Below are 14,928 nucleotides of genomic sequence, written 5' to 3'. Positions count from 1 at the left end.
CCAAGTCAATTCACAAGGTTTTTTAAAGTCGCCGGTGAGATACACGTGAAATACGTGCAAGATCATCATTAGGACCATCATACTTGCCGACCATCGATGAACTGATCGGATTAACCAACCAAAATTAGTTTCAGTCATTATATATTGAACACAATTAGGTAGCTACTTGTGCTAAAAAACAAGTAAGCCTAATTCCCCATAGACAACAAAATATGTTGACGTGAGGAGGAACATATTTACTAGTTATATCATCGGCAAAATTGCCTAGATGTTCTTCGAATCAATCATAGATTTTATTGAGATAGGTAAATCAAGGGGACAACCCGCCCCCGGCCCCCGGATCACCCCCCCCCCCCCCCCCCCCAGGTGGGCGGGCGGGAGAACATTTATGAAAATTTCATCTTGTACAACTCAAAAAGAAACACCCAAATACTAGTTCTAATGGATGTGTTTAATATAAAGTACCAAAGAATAAAAGTCCGAAATCTCTTCTTTGTGGTTATAATGCCAAAAAATCAAGTCGGCTCATTCGTCTATATATTGATTGTTATTGGCCTCTTGAATCTTCTATCTATCTATTTTCTTTGATGTTATTTATGTTTAATACTGCTGTTTTCTTTACTATTGAGGGTTTAGGGATAAGGAGGGGAAAAAAAAAAATCAGGTATTTATCAGGTGCTTATCTGGGATAAGGAGAAAGGAAAAAATAGAAATGAAAATTTGAGACAGCAAATCATTTTGAGAGCAGAGTTTACATTCATTGAACAATCTTTTCCTTGCTTACAAAGTTTTTTTTTTTTTTTGTCAAACCTTTGCTTACATAGTTACAAGCCAACTTTCGGCTGCATTACAACATTAGCAACACAATCCCAATTTTCCTTGCCAAAAATCTATCTTCACCAGTCACCACCTAATTCAGCACTGTTTTTCCTCCACTCACCCAAATTGTTCTCAGCACCAACCCCACTCACATAAAGTTTAAAAGGAAAATAAAAACAGAAATTACATAAAGAAATAAAGAATAATCAACTAACAGAAATTTAATTTTTAAAATTTGGCACACCTTGATGGCAGACCTGTTTGATGGTCAACCATCACTATCTCTGTGGCATTATTGCATCCAATTACATCCTGCCCCAACTTTGCCCCAGCTGCCTTTAGGCCCTTCAGAGAGACTGGCTGGTTGAAGAGGTTCAAAGATGGCAGCCTTGAGGCTGGAGGCAATTTCCCACCTGGCAAAAAGTTTCTAAAGTCTTCCTTCAACAATGGCACCTCAAAATCTGACTTGTCATGCTTCACAACATTGTCCTTGGCACTGATATGTGCTCCGGGTTCCATATGGTTAGTCGAAAAGCTTGCCTGATTTGGAAAGTTTGGATAGAGACTGACGTACCCTCTGAGATACATCATGTCTATGAGGAACTTTTTCCATGAAGCTTGCCAGCCATTAGTCCTGGACTTGGGAATTTGAACCGGGTTTTTCTTGGCGTCTTCGGTGAACCTCATGTTCATGTAGACATAGAATTCTCTCCATTGCTTGGGGAAGAAGACTGCACCCCAACTGCATGGTAACTGATGGACATATGGTGTGTTTGGATGGATGTTCTTGAAAAATTCGGTTGGATTCCACTTAGGCCTTTCTTTCACCACTTCAACCAGCTTAGGGGTGTAAAGAGAGATCGAGGAGAGCTCTGGGAGGGACACTTGGGGGTCATAGTGATAAGTTAAGAGGGCGTATTTGATCCATAGGTAGTAGTAAGGAGAGACTTCAATATCATCCTCGAGTAACAGACCAAAATCATCGTCAGATGAAGGGTACCAACTCTCGCTGACAGCTCGAATAAGCCCTCCTTGGATGATTCGTCTTTTGAGGGTTTTCGGGCCATGAGCCCAGTCAAAGGAACTTACTAGTCTAATAGTTGCCTCATCCACTTTACTGTCCATGTTAAAGCTGATAGGTACCTCATCACCAAGATAGTAGGCATCACTGAGAGATTTGAGCAGCCTTGTAAGTGAGTGAACTCTGTTTTGGGTGATGATGTTGATGGATATCCGCATTCGGTTCCAATCTGCATTCGAGAAATTCGTAGGTTAGATACATGCTAAAAGAAAGTATGAAATGGTACGGAAAGTTAGTGATACATTTTGAAGCAAATTTGTTATCTTAATTGGAGTTAAAGGCTATCAATCTATCTTACTTGGCAGTGCTGTTGTTCTAAGATCAGCCATCCAAAGAACCTTAGAAATCGAAGGCCTCGGTAGAAGAACCAATGTTGTATTATTTGTATTTGTTTCTGTCGCCATTTTCAATGCTTTCTTCACATTAGGATCAATGTCAGCCACTGTGATCACTACACTTGGGTTGTGAATCTTGATCAATCCTTTCATGCTAGCATACACTCCTTGCAGCACTACCACCTCCGAGTTTGACACTCCCGAGAGAGCTCCCACAGCCAAATCGAATATCTTAAACCTTCTCTCTCTACAGACCAATATAGGCCACTTGAGAGCAGTTGCTGCATCTTCACAAGTGCAGTAACTTCCGCCCGAGACAGCGATGTAAGCTTTCTTGCCAACGGTAGACCTGAATTTCTCAAGAAGGGGTGCAAGTGCCTTAACTTCATCAACCGAATGAGCATAAAAGAGAGCATCAACCTTTTGAGGATACATTGCAGCCCACTGAGTGATATAACCAGTAGATAGTGCTTTCCACCATTGATCATCTCGGACTTGAACGATATCTTTGAAAATTACAGTGGTTTCGGACACATAAGCAAGCCTATGTTCACTGTCGCCCCAAGTTTCCTTATCATTTGAGTCAATTGGAAGAACAAATGATCCTGCATTTCTGTACTTTTGAAGCTGATAGCTGCATTTTCACCAAAATAAAAAGTAACCATCAGAAACTATTCCAAATGGCTAAATATAATCCAATTTGAGAATTGTATATCCGGTTGATAACAGATTACTCAGAAAAAATGCTGAAAACAGTAAAATTTTAACACTTGGGTTTGATCGAAATTCAATTTTGTTGAAGGATGAAAATCCAACTACCTCCTTTCGTCATTCTTGTATTACAAAATTCAGACTTCTAGCCACAAATAAATGCTTTAGTGCGTGAACTATTCTACAGGGCTGCCCTCCATATACGACCAGTCACCTTAATGCCCTACGTAGTTACTAACCCACTACTCTAGGCTTGGCGTGACAAAAACTCCTTAATTATATATTACATGGAGAATGGTATTCAGAGTTTAACTTGTAACCAATGTTCCAATGTTTTTGCAGGAAAAATTTGAAATTTTAGTTGTTAGTTTGGTCAGCCTAATTCAAAAGAATCGACTGCTGTAGTTGGCAATGTCCTCCCAAGCCAAATGCAATGAAATAATAATCCCACAATGCAAAGGGGAATCTGGAAAATTTCGACATGCGCAACGTGGGAGAAAGTAAAGTACAAGACACAAGCAAGTGGATGCAGAACATCAATTAGTGGAACAAGGAAACAAAAATACCAAATATTAAAATAAAATAATTAATATGTACATCCACAACAGACAAGTTGACCACATTATTAGAGCAATAGTGTTTATATTCCTTCACACAAATTAATCCCCATTAGAAAGAAAATCTGATTTAAGTACGGAATTAAAACTTGAAATGGCCAAATACACTTTGTGTTCACAGTTTATTCCAAATCAATTTTCTAAAGTATGCCTGAATTAATTTGATTTTTTAAACATATGATGACTAATAGGATTTGAGTTTAAAATTTCCAGCTAAGCCAATCAAATTTCTGATTTAAATACTTAGAAGTGCTGGCTACTTGGCTGAAATTAACAACATTTCATGCAAATTTAACAGTAATTTTCTGTAGTAATTAAGAATATAAGCCTGCATCAAGGTAAAAACTTCTCTACTAAGATGAAAATAACCAAGCGGATTAGTTCAGTTGGGTAGAGCAGTGTGCTCACCCTGTATATTAGAGCAGTTAATATTATAGCTTTCTAAAAAACAGATGAAAAGCAGTCAAAAATGTACCTGAGGTGTAGATCTTCGCCAGTCGAAAAGGTGAAGGGTTTCTCGATGAAAAGTGTCTTGATATGCTCTGCAGACAAGAACCAAGAACTGGAAAGGAAGTCCACCTGCACAATTTTATCCAGTGTGATATCATAAGCAGGGTCAGGCAAATAAAGCCCTGCCTCCTTAGACCTGAACTTTCTGTAGCTTGGAAAGGTAAAATCCTTCTGCCTGAATGGCAGAATTCTCCCTATGCTTCCCAAAACCGCATTCTTGTACTTCTCCGTTCCCGCTACATGTGACAAAATCTGCAGCATTTTCTTCCCAGGAATCATGTCATCATCAAGAATGTACACAAGATCGGCTTCGGTTTGCAGAGCCATTTGGAACCTTCCATAGTACTTGAAGTCATAGCTTGAACTTATGAAGCTTATCCTTGAATCGTTGTAGCTTTCGACAATTCTCTTCAACGAAAGCTCATTTGGGCTCCCAAATGAAAGCACCCAAACGTGGTGGAAGGGAAGGGTTTGTTGAAGCAAGGTTTCCAGCTGAGCACAAAGTGTTTTTCTCTTGAAGTGGTTTAAGATCACTGTGACTTTTGGTCTGTTGGGGCCTTTCAAATCCCACTTCGATTTCATTGCCATCAACTGAGCAAGAGTTTCGGTGCCGATGGATTTGCTCTGAAAGTCCAAAACCTCATGGTAAAGCTCTGTCTTAAGCTTGATCATCTGGGCATCGTTGGACTTCTTCTGCATGAAATCAATCTTCTCATGCTCGCAAACTAGCGAGGGCATGATTGGAAGGCTTTCGGTTTGAACAAGAGAAGCGGATTCTTGATAGTGGTTGAGAATGTGGGGTTGGATTATATAGTGTTTCCATTGTTGTGCAATCTTGGTAGCCCATGCAAAGTCTGGTTTGGTTCGTAAATCGATCGAAGGGCTCATGTAGTAAAGGAGGAATGTTGCATAAACTGCAAAGGCAAATTGGAGACAAGTGAGAGCAGTTACAAGCCTAGAAGAAGTACTCTTATGAGCCTTCAACTTGGCCTTCCCTCCCACATAATCATTTAGCATTCCTTCCAAGCAGTCCGCACTTCTTGTGTTCGAATTTCGAGCCATTTCCATCATTTGAGTTCAAGTCCAAATCAATCTCACACCTGCAAAAAAAAAAAAAAAAAAAAAAAAAAAAAAAAAAAATCATCAACAAACACATTCATAAATCGTTCATCGGCCTTGGATCTTGAGCTAAAAAAAACTTGTGAAGCAATTTAAGTTTGAAACTCACCAAAAACAAGAACCCAAATGAGCAAAAACAACAAATCTGAACTTGTTAAGAGTGCTAGCTATGAAACTAGTAGAGGTTGAGATTATTAACGAAATTTCATCAAACACTTGGACTTCACCACCACCAACCACCTTAAGGAGAAAAGGTTTTGAGGAGAGGCCAAAAGGGCTTTCAAGTAAGCTGGTCCTAATTGTGTTGACAAGCTTTGAGGGGTCATGTGTTTATATATATATATATATATATATATATATATCTATGTATCCATATGTATGTATATGTATAGAAGGAAAAGTACAAGAAAAGTGAAGGGGAAGCACCCCATGGAAAATGCAGCAAGGGTCACATGGGGCAAAACGCATATAATTAAAACGGACGGTTAGGATTAAGTTATAAGAAGAGTGTTTTTTAGACGCGTTCCCTTTTCACTACAACTCTTACATTTCCACCCTTAAGGCACCATTGAAAGCCGGCTCTGCTGCCGCAGATAAGGGCTCCTCCTGCGTTTTCGGCACTGCTATGTGACAAAAAATTCTCACTCTCCTTCTCTCTCTGTCTGTCTCATATGTACTGCCCACTGAGACCCCACAAGACAATCGAAGCCCTCAAATTCTGAACCTTAGAAGTCTATAATCATTGTTTAACGGACCTTATAGAAACCCAATTGGCCAAATCCCCAAAAATTCACATAGCAGAGAACTGAGATTAAATTTGTCAAAATCTCAATTCCCAAGAAAAATTGGTATCTGATTTTGTCTTAAGACGGTCAACACATGGAGTTCATGAACCAGGAAAGAAAAAGGAGTAGTAGTGCATACGCCAAGTTATAAGATACAAATTGACGTGGCAATATTTTATTTGTTTTCGGTCTTAGTCAGTTATAAAAATTATGTATTCACAAAAAGTAAAAATTAGAAATTTGCACGTCATTTAGTAACAAATGTTGGTAATAAATGAAAAAGAACTTGTATCATGTAGATTTACGACTCATACTTCCTAGTTTGATTATGAAAAATAAAAATAAAAAGTACTACTAGATACATTTAACTTATAGGATACAAACTAATGTGTTAGTGTTTTATTTTTTATTTGATATTTGTCCAAAGGAAAATGAAGACAACGTAGAGATAAGACTCATACAAGCTACCTTGATGATGAAGGAAATGAGTAGAGATAAGAGAGAAGTTCCTTTTTCAGCTTTTCTCCTTCAGCAAAACAGGCGAAAGCTAAACCTGAAATTCACACCCCCACCATGCACAGCGTGAACGAGAGCTGCCGCGTAGGGTTACAGAGAATGATGCATGTGCATGAGAGGCATAAAGATTGAGTACTATAGAGATAATTAGTTCATAAATAACTAAACAAATCTTTATGTACATTTGAAATATATATAGTTTGACCATATGAAGATACCTAATTGTACATTGCAGCAAGCTGTAATTTGTTAATGGTTTTTTGCCGAACTTTGACAAGTTGAATGCAAGAAACCTTTATTCCTGCGAATTTTGCTTGCAGTGGGGATAATCCAAATGGGTTTGTACCCTTTATTCAAGGAAAATTAGAAATTAGAAGGCAAAGTATGAATTGAGAGAGAGAAATTTCCTGTATTGCATAAACTGGTCAAGTCGTATTTTTGTTGGTGAATTGCCATTAGAGTTGCAGAAGCTGAATAATTAAGAAGAAGATGTGCTTTTAGGTTTCATAACATTTGCAACGAGGAAAGCTATGCTTACACGTTTGCTCATTCACATCTTGACAAAGTTGGTCACTGGTCATCCAATGTGCTACAAAATAGATTTACTGCTTGGAAATGATAAAAGAGCATTTCGGTTAAGAAGAAGGGTTGAGAAAATGAACTAGTTATATTGAGAAAATACCTAGACAAAATTTACTTTTGCATACGGAAGTCTTTTAAAAATAATAGTAAAGAAAAAAAGTGTTTTTGCTCACTCCGTCCGAAGTCTTTCCCATTGGGCCCAAAAAAATTAGGCTTGATCCAATTTTATAAAAATCAAACTCCTATGATAAATTGGAAAGACTTTTCATATTAGATTCTACAAAATGTTGAATGCACCTCATATTAAATGATTTATTTACCCTACTATACAATGGCAATTTTGACCTTATTAGGTTTAAAAAAAAAAAAAATTCTAAATACACCCCAAATCACTTTTAACGTATTATTTATTTTCTTCAACTATCAAAATCCCTTCGACTCTCCATTATTGAACAAAACCCTAACCAATGAAACTACAAACATGTTGATTGAGAAAAATTATTTTTGACGAATGAAACACGAAATCAATGTTTCAGAAGCTTCACATGAGGTAAGACTTCATATTCTTTATTGTTTTAGTGATTTTGACGACATTGATGATTAGTATTTTAAGGGTATTTTAAGGTAAGACTTCATATTCTTCATATTCTTTATTGTTTTCATATTCTTCATATTCTTGAGTTTAGTATTTTAAGGGTAGTGTTATTTACACACTTCTTTTTAACTCACACACTATTGTTAATTTTTGTCCATTAATCTTTTACAACTCATTCTATTCGACAACACGAAATTAAAAAGTGTGTAAGAAGTAAGGATGAGTGTGTGAATAAAACCACCCTATATTAAATTCACGAGTCTCAATCATAAACATTTTCTTTAATCAGAAACATTTCATTAATCAAATAAAATGTAGAACATCATGAAAGGGCATGATTCGACTTTGAAAATTGTACGTATCACATGCATGCATGGTCCCTTTAAAAAGAACTAAACACACACAGAAATCTTATTATCTTCGATCAGTCTTATTAATTACCATCTGCTGCTCTGAGGAGGACATAATTGTTAATTAAGCATCTCACAGAAGCGCATGCGCCCCTGACATTTTAAAATAAAATTTAACCGACATGCATTTGACTCTCACTAGATTAGATCTTAACCTCAATTTAGTAAACGTATAAACCAGCTTCAGAAACATTTCATTAATCAAATAAAATGTAGAACATCATCAAGAAGAAATACAATTTCACGATTACAAACACAATGGAAAGGTAATACAAAACCTCAACTACGGAATCATATCCAACCAAACTAAATGATAATGCTCATGAGAACAAAACCTTACATTACTTTTTAATGAACCTGTAAAAGACGATGCTTCTTAGGCAAAGAAGTCGTTCTATGAGATATAATGAAGAGGTCCTCACAGTCCATTGCCGGGAAAAAATACGCCAAATCACAATCTAACCAACAAAAAAAGCCCGAACGGTATGAATCCCCTTAAGCCACCGCAATGACACCAAAGAGGAAAAACTGCACCAACCTTTGATGATGTTTCAGTAATGGGGTAAAAAAACCATGGTATAAGTCACCTCCAAGGCTCTAACAAATGTCGAGTTTCTTCTCATAGAACATTGCCAAGAGCACAAATCATAGAAACACCTCGGATTTGAACAACTACATTGCTCTAAATTCAAGATTGACCAGTAATTCATAATTGCTACAAAAGGCTCTTCTCAACAGAAGGAGAGAGCGACCATAACCACAAAAGTCGACAGATCGAGCAACCGACCACTGCCTGAAATAGGGATGCAAAGAGAAGGAAGAGATCAAGAAGACTTACCATTGACAACCTAATTAAACAAATGAGATATTGATCTAACCAATCATAGACTAGGGAAAGAAACAAAAATAGATGGGTGACACAATCGACTAACTAATTGGATTACTTAAAATAATGCAATTAGAGCACATGGTACTCTTGTGAAAAAAGGACTAACTAATTGGACACATGGCACTCTTGTGATGCTTTGATGTTTGTGAGCAGGTTAACATGCGGCTATTATGGTGAACCTGTATTGATTGACTAACAGTCTCAACTTTGGTTAAAATAAAAAAAACAAAAGATAACATAAAACATCTGTACCAACGAACTAAAAAAAGATAACATAAAAATTTGAAACACTCGAACTCATTCACTTTTAACCAAAACCATATTTACCAAAAAAAAACCCTCTGGTGGCAATGATAATATGTTTAGTATTGAAATATTTCTTCTCCACTATCGTGTAATTGGTGGTTGACATTGTACGATCAACAATGGACTATCGAATTATTCCCCTAAATAAAGATGAAAGAAGAATGAATATTTTCAAACTTCTAAGTTAGGGAAATTATGTTATAATAAACCCTGCTTGCTCTGGAGCTTTGTTTTTTGATTTTTTTTTTTTGGGAGGTGGAAGAGAGGAGCTTTGTTTTTTTTTTTTTTTTTTTTTGGGAGGTGGAAGAGAGAGAAGGGTTGGGGGCGGGGGGGGGGGGGGGGGGGGAGCCAGCTAGACTATTTGTTCTTTTCCTCTTTGTTCAAACTTATTCCGTGTTTTTATTGGCCCCAAAAAATAAAAAAGTTTGCATTGTGTCCCTACTATATTATCTATTGAAAAATTAAACATCTGCTTATGTAATCATAAAAAAATTAAAAAAATTAAAATTAGGGCATGGTAGAGCTTCCTCCGTATAATTTAATAGGATGAAATTAATCACCTACCATATATGAAGATTATATGACATGAAGCAAATAAGAAGAGTGCAAAATGGATGACCTCTTCTAAGGAATCTGACCAATAACAACTAATAGGAATTTTCTCATTAGATAAACGCGATTCAATAATACATATGAGTGAATTATGGTCAAAACTTATATGCCAAATGAGAGAAGCAATATAAAATTAATTTACACTTCTTTTTATTGGCACAAGCTTAAAAATTTGAATTATAGATACATAAGGAGCTCACTTAAACCTAAAGTCAAATTATTGATTTTTGAGATTTAAGTAACTTATCTTCACCTTCACCTTCACATTAAAATAGGAAAAATGGAATGGTGTTCTGTTTTTATTTTTGGCCTCACTTAAACCTAAAATCAATTATTGATTTTTGAGATTTTTCTTCATTTTTTATGTGATTAATAAGACAAGTTTTGTAATATCATGGCTTTCATTTTAAACGTTGTAAAGCATGCATCCTATTATAATTTCCAATATATTCATCAAATTCTTCTTAGTATTTTATAACTTGATTAAAATATGAAACTATTTGGCAATAATATGACTTCACTTTCTTGATAAATCTCTCTATTAAAAATTATTAATAATACAAGTGTTAGATTGCCTTGATGGATACAACTTTCCACTTTCATGGCCCCTGACAATTTTTTTATTTATTTTAACCGTCATGCATTTGACTCTCATTAGATTAGATCTTACCCTCAAATTTAGTAAACCTATACACCACTTCTGACACTTTTAAGCATATTTTATCTCACCCCCCCTTCCACACCCCCCCCCCCCCCTCCCCCCCTCCTTTCATTGTTTCATATATATGATCCAAGGTCAAAACCCTATATATTAGACCAAATAAAAAAAAAAATCATCATTGGTGGTTGTCAGTATGGAATCTTGAAGAAGAAAACGCTTCTTTGACTCCAGCCATGTATGAATGAGGTGTATCAGATTTGGACAGTAAACAAAAATATAATTAGTGGAAGCTACGTAACCAAAATGTACAAAAATTGAGTTGGACTATAACTTAACTAGTTTTATAAGCTGATCAACTCATATTTGTAAAGAGTTCTGGATGAAATACAATGTCTCACATCAGAAGATTGATTCTTTACAAATGATAGGTTGAGTGCTACTCAGTAGATTGCATTGAGATTTTTTGAGATAAAAACCATGCATGCAAGTCCAAAAAGCTTAGCACGACCTTGCATTGGATTTATATATATATACACGATATCGTCGAGGATAATATCACTAAAATACGCAAGTAGCTAATATAAAATGTAGACCCTAACAAGAATAGAAACTAGTTTTACGTGACCTAACAATACCAAAGAAATTTGCAGTTTATAAAAGTCTTAAGAATCTCCATGTGCATGTTCTTTATTTAATTACAAGCGTACATACCCTTGTACCCTACGTCGTTTGTCCTTTCTCTTAGTCAATGTGTGATGATTCTTGGTCGTAATTAGTGGGCTTTTGTACATGTAAGTGGAGTAACACCTAACAGATTTCTCGAGGTATTTCACGTGGCCTAAAGAAAGAGGAGGATGTTGAAGGGATCTGGCTAAATCGAATTCAGGACTGCTTTAGTCCCATAAGGTGTACAAATAAATATTGTAGTTTAAATTCTGTTTGGCGTTGACTTATCTACAATACGTGATCTATATATGCTAGAGTTCTCTCGTTCATTCATAATAGGATTTGTTTACCATAGTACTTTGATACAAAAAAGGACTAATTGGTGGTTTTAACACGGCAATAATTACATATAAATAAAACCTTTAATAAGAATTAAGGAAATGCTTTCTAACCATTAAATTAGATAAGAAATGGTCCAATGATGCTAAGAGTTAGGTTTTCTCAATTCTTTGTCCATTAATACTTGATACTAAGAAAAGAAAATTATTATGGTACTCCAAAATTCTTATTTTGCACTCCAATTTTTTATATTTAGAGAAAAAAAAATACATTTGTAAAGAGTGCAAAATGAGATTTTTAGAATGCCAATAACAATTCTTTAAAAAAAATATGTGTTTTATATGTAAGAACTAGAAGTTCTGAATCCACATACTGTAATGAGACCTGAAGTTCTTAATACAAAGATTTGTAGTACAAAAAAAAAATTGTGGGATTGTAATGTGGAAGCAAACTGTTAAGGACATTGCATTATTTCATGTCCATAAAAGCATTCCCACCGTTGGGTTTTGCTCGGGGGATGGGCTCCAAAACAAGGGCCCGAGGGCCGGTGGCGTCGCTCCAGCGTGGGCTGGCCAGAGGGAAGGGGGAGGCCCGAGCACCGGGCCCGTGAGGGATTGCCAGCCCTTGAGCCCGAGGTGGGCGTGACATCAGGCTGACGCCAGGGTGGCGTCAGCGCAATATTTTATTTTTTTTGTGTCAGGCGCGTGCACCCCACCCGCGCGTGGGGGCGCGTCGCCGACACAAAAGTCAGAAAAAAAGCAGCCGTCAGTTACCGTTGGGAAGCCACGTGGCTTCCCACGGTGCGTTAGATCGTAACGGTCACTAAATGTGGACCGTTCGATCTCAACGGTAAAAAAGAAAATTAAGTCAGCTTTAATATCCACCGTTCGATCTGAGATCAACGGTGGATATTAAAATGCTTTATAAATTAAAAAATAAATGAAAAAATAGTTTTAAAAATCTGAAAAGTTACCGTTGTGACACGTGGCACAATCTGGAGTGTTGGAATTCAAATTTTTTTATATCCAACGGCAGAGATTAATTAATTGAATAAAAATTTTAAAAAAATTGTAAAAAAATTCAAAAAAATTCAAAAAAATATCTGAAAAATCTGAAAAAAATTGTAAAAAAAATTGTTTTTACTTTTCTATAAATACCTTCTCATTATCATCTACCTTACACAACAATTTCATATTTTCTCAACTACTTTCAATCATATTCCTTTTTTTGTCTCAAAGTTTGAATCCATTTTTTTTCAACAAAATGACCACTGGTGCAGGGACGAATTGGTCGCTTATTGAAGATGTTGCGTTGTGTACTAGCTGGGTTGAAGTTACTCATAGTTCGCTTACGGGTAATGAGATGCAGTTGCGAGAAATGTGGAGTCTTATTCATACCAATTTTCTTGAGAAAATTGGTGGGAAAAGAACCAAAGAATCGATGTCCAGTCGTTGGAAATTACTTAGCCAATCGTTTAGTACGTGGAGAGACGCTTTGGCACAAGCTAGTAGTACTATTCGAAGTGGGGAAAATTACTCGGATCAGGTAACAATTTATTATTTATTGTTACTTATTTGTTACATTATAATTATGTTGTTTGTATTATTTATTTATTTGTTTGTTTGTATTATTTATTTACTAAACTTGGAACTCTAGCCCCATGTTATGATTAACATGACATATAAATATATATATATATATATATATATATATATATTTGCTAGTTACTTATTTTCATTAAAATTATTTATTTGTTACTTATTTTCATTATTTACTAAACTTGAAGCCTTCTTACTTATTTTCATTATATTTGTTACTTATATATATATGTATATATTTGCTAGTTACTTATTTTCATAAAAATTATTTATTTGTTACTTATTTTCATTATATTTGTTACTTATATATATATATATGTATATATTTGCTAGTTACTTATTTTCATTAAAATTATTTATTTGTTACTTATTTTCATTATTTACTAAACTTGAAGCCTTCTTACTTATTTTCATTATATTTGTTACTTATATATATATATATGTATATATTTCCTAGTTACTTATTTTCATTATAATTATTTATTTGTTACTTATTTTTATTGTGTAGGAACTTCAAGCACAAACTTGGTACGCTGCCAAAACCAAAAGCAATAATAAATCATTCAACCGGTGGGAATGTTGGAATATTGTCAAAGATTGTCCTAAATTTAGAGTTGTGCCAGTCGGTCCAGAAGTGCACATGAACAGCACCCCTCTACACTCTACACCTGATCATGTTCATGAAGATGATGCAGAAGAAGTGCCCGAAACGCCCCTCCCTGAACGCGCGTCGGGTTCGACCCGTTTTCCAATTAGGCCTCAAGGTAAGAAAGCTTCAAAGAGAAAAGGGAGTGCTTCCAAGAACGATTATGCAAAGTTCATGGAAGAACTTACTCGCCAAGGTGAATTGACTTTGGCGAGGGACCTGGCGAAAGATGAGGCTGATAAGGCTAGAGAGGCATCAAAAGCAGCAGCTGTTGAGAGAGAATTTTATGCTAATGAGAGAGAAAGAGAGCTACTTAGGCAAGAAAGGGAACATGTTAGAGAAGAAAGACGGGCTCAACAAGATCGTGAGATTATGAACATGTCTTTAGAAGGGAAGTCTCCAAATTCTAAATTTTTTTGGAAGTCAGAGAAAGCGGACGTTGTGCGAAGGAGGCGTGCAAGAGAAGCAATAGCAAGCCAAGGTGGTTCTAGCACCGCAAGAGAAGATCATCTTAGCACCACAAATTGGTTAAGTGATGATGAATAGAGTACTTTTTGTAAGCGGAGCCCATAATTTTCCAATCACTTTGGGTTGTAATTTATTATTTATTGTTTGTATTATTTATGTTGTTTCCAATTTCTTGAATATTTATTCAAATTAATTTGGTAAGTTATTTATTAAAAGTCCATTGTTCAAATTAAAAGTCCTTGTATAAAATAATTAAAAGTCCATCGTTCTAATTAAAAGTCCTTTACATAAACATAAACATAAAAAAATTACATATACTAAGAATTACATAAACATAAACATAAAAAAAATACATAAACATAAACATACTAAGAATTACATATACTAAGAATTACATAAACATAAACATAAAAAAATTACATAAACATACCAAATAATAAAACACACCAAATAAAATAACATAAACATACCAAATTCAAAAAAACACACTAAATGAACTTAATTATCTTCAGCTTGTTTCAATGCCCACTGGTGCTCTATCAAGTCAATTTGTCGGGCATTGTGCATGTCTGGCATTTGAAATGTAGTATATCGTTGAATGAGCCTTTCATTGTAACATCCATCCCTTTGTAATGGCTCATGTTGCACGGGCTCATCGGTGGC

General features: G+C 35.6%; 1 protein-coding gene across 2 annotated transcripts; it reads right to left on the bottom strand.

The window, feature by feature from the left end:
* Positions 1-738: 738 nt before the first annotated feature.
* Positions 739-6,636, bottom strand: LOC137743502 (uncharacterized). Of its 2 annotated transcripts, none has more exons than XM_068483406.1 (4): positions 6,446-6,636; positions 4,039-5,173; positions 2,199-2,869; positions 739-2,069 (listed from the first exon to the last, which is right to left on the bottom strand). In XM_068483406.1, the coding sequence occupies exons 2-4, from the start codon at positions 5,142-5,144 to the stop codon at positions 1,048-1,050; spliced, it is 2,799 nt and encodes a 932-aa protein (XP_068339507.1). In that variant the 5' UTR covers positions 5,145-5,173; positions 6,446-6,636; the 3' UTR covers positions 739-1,047. The 2 variants fall into 2 exon arrangements, with proteins under 2 accessions (XP_068339507.1, XP_068339506.1); XM_068483405.1 differs by lacking the exon at positions 6,446-6,636 and adding an exon at positions 5,302-5,502.
* Positions 6,637-14,928: the final 8,292 nt, after the last annotated feature.

This window comes from Pyrus communis, chromosome 8 (assembly GCF_963583255.1).
Source record: "Pyrus communis chromosome 8, drPyrComm1.1, whole genome shotgun sequence".
Lineage (NCBI taxonomy): Eukaryota > Viridiplantae > Streptophyta > Magnoliopsida > Rosales > Rosaceae > Pyrus > Pyrus communis.
The sequence above is the reverse complement of the archived record's forward strand: the minus strand, read 5'-3'. Positions and strand labels throughout refer to the sequence as shown.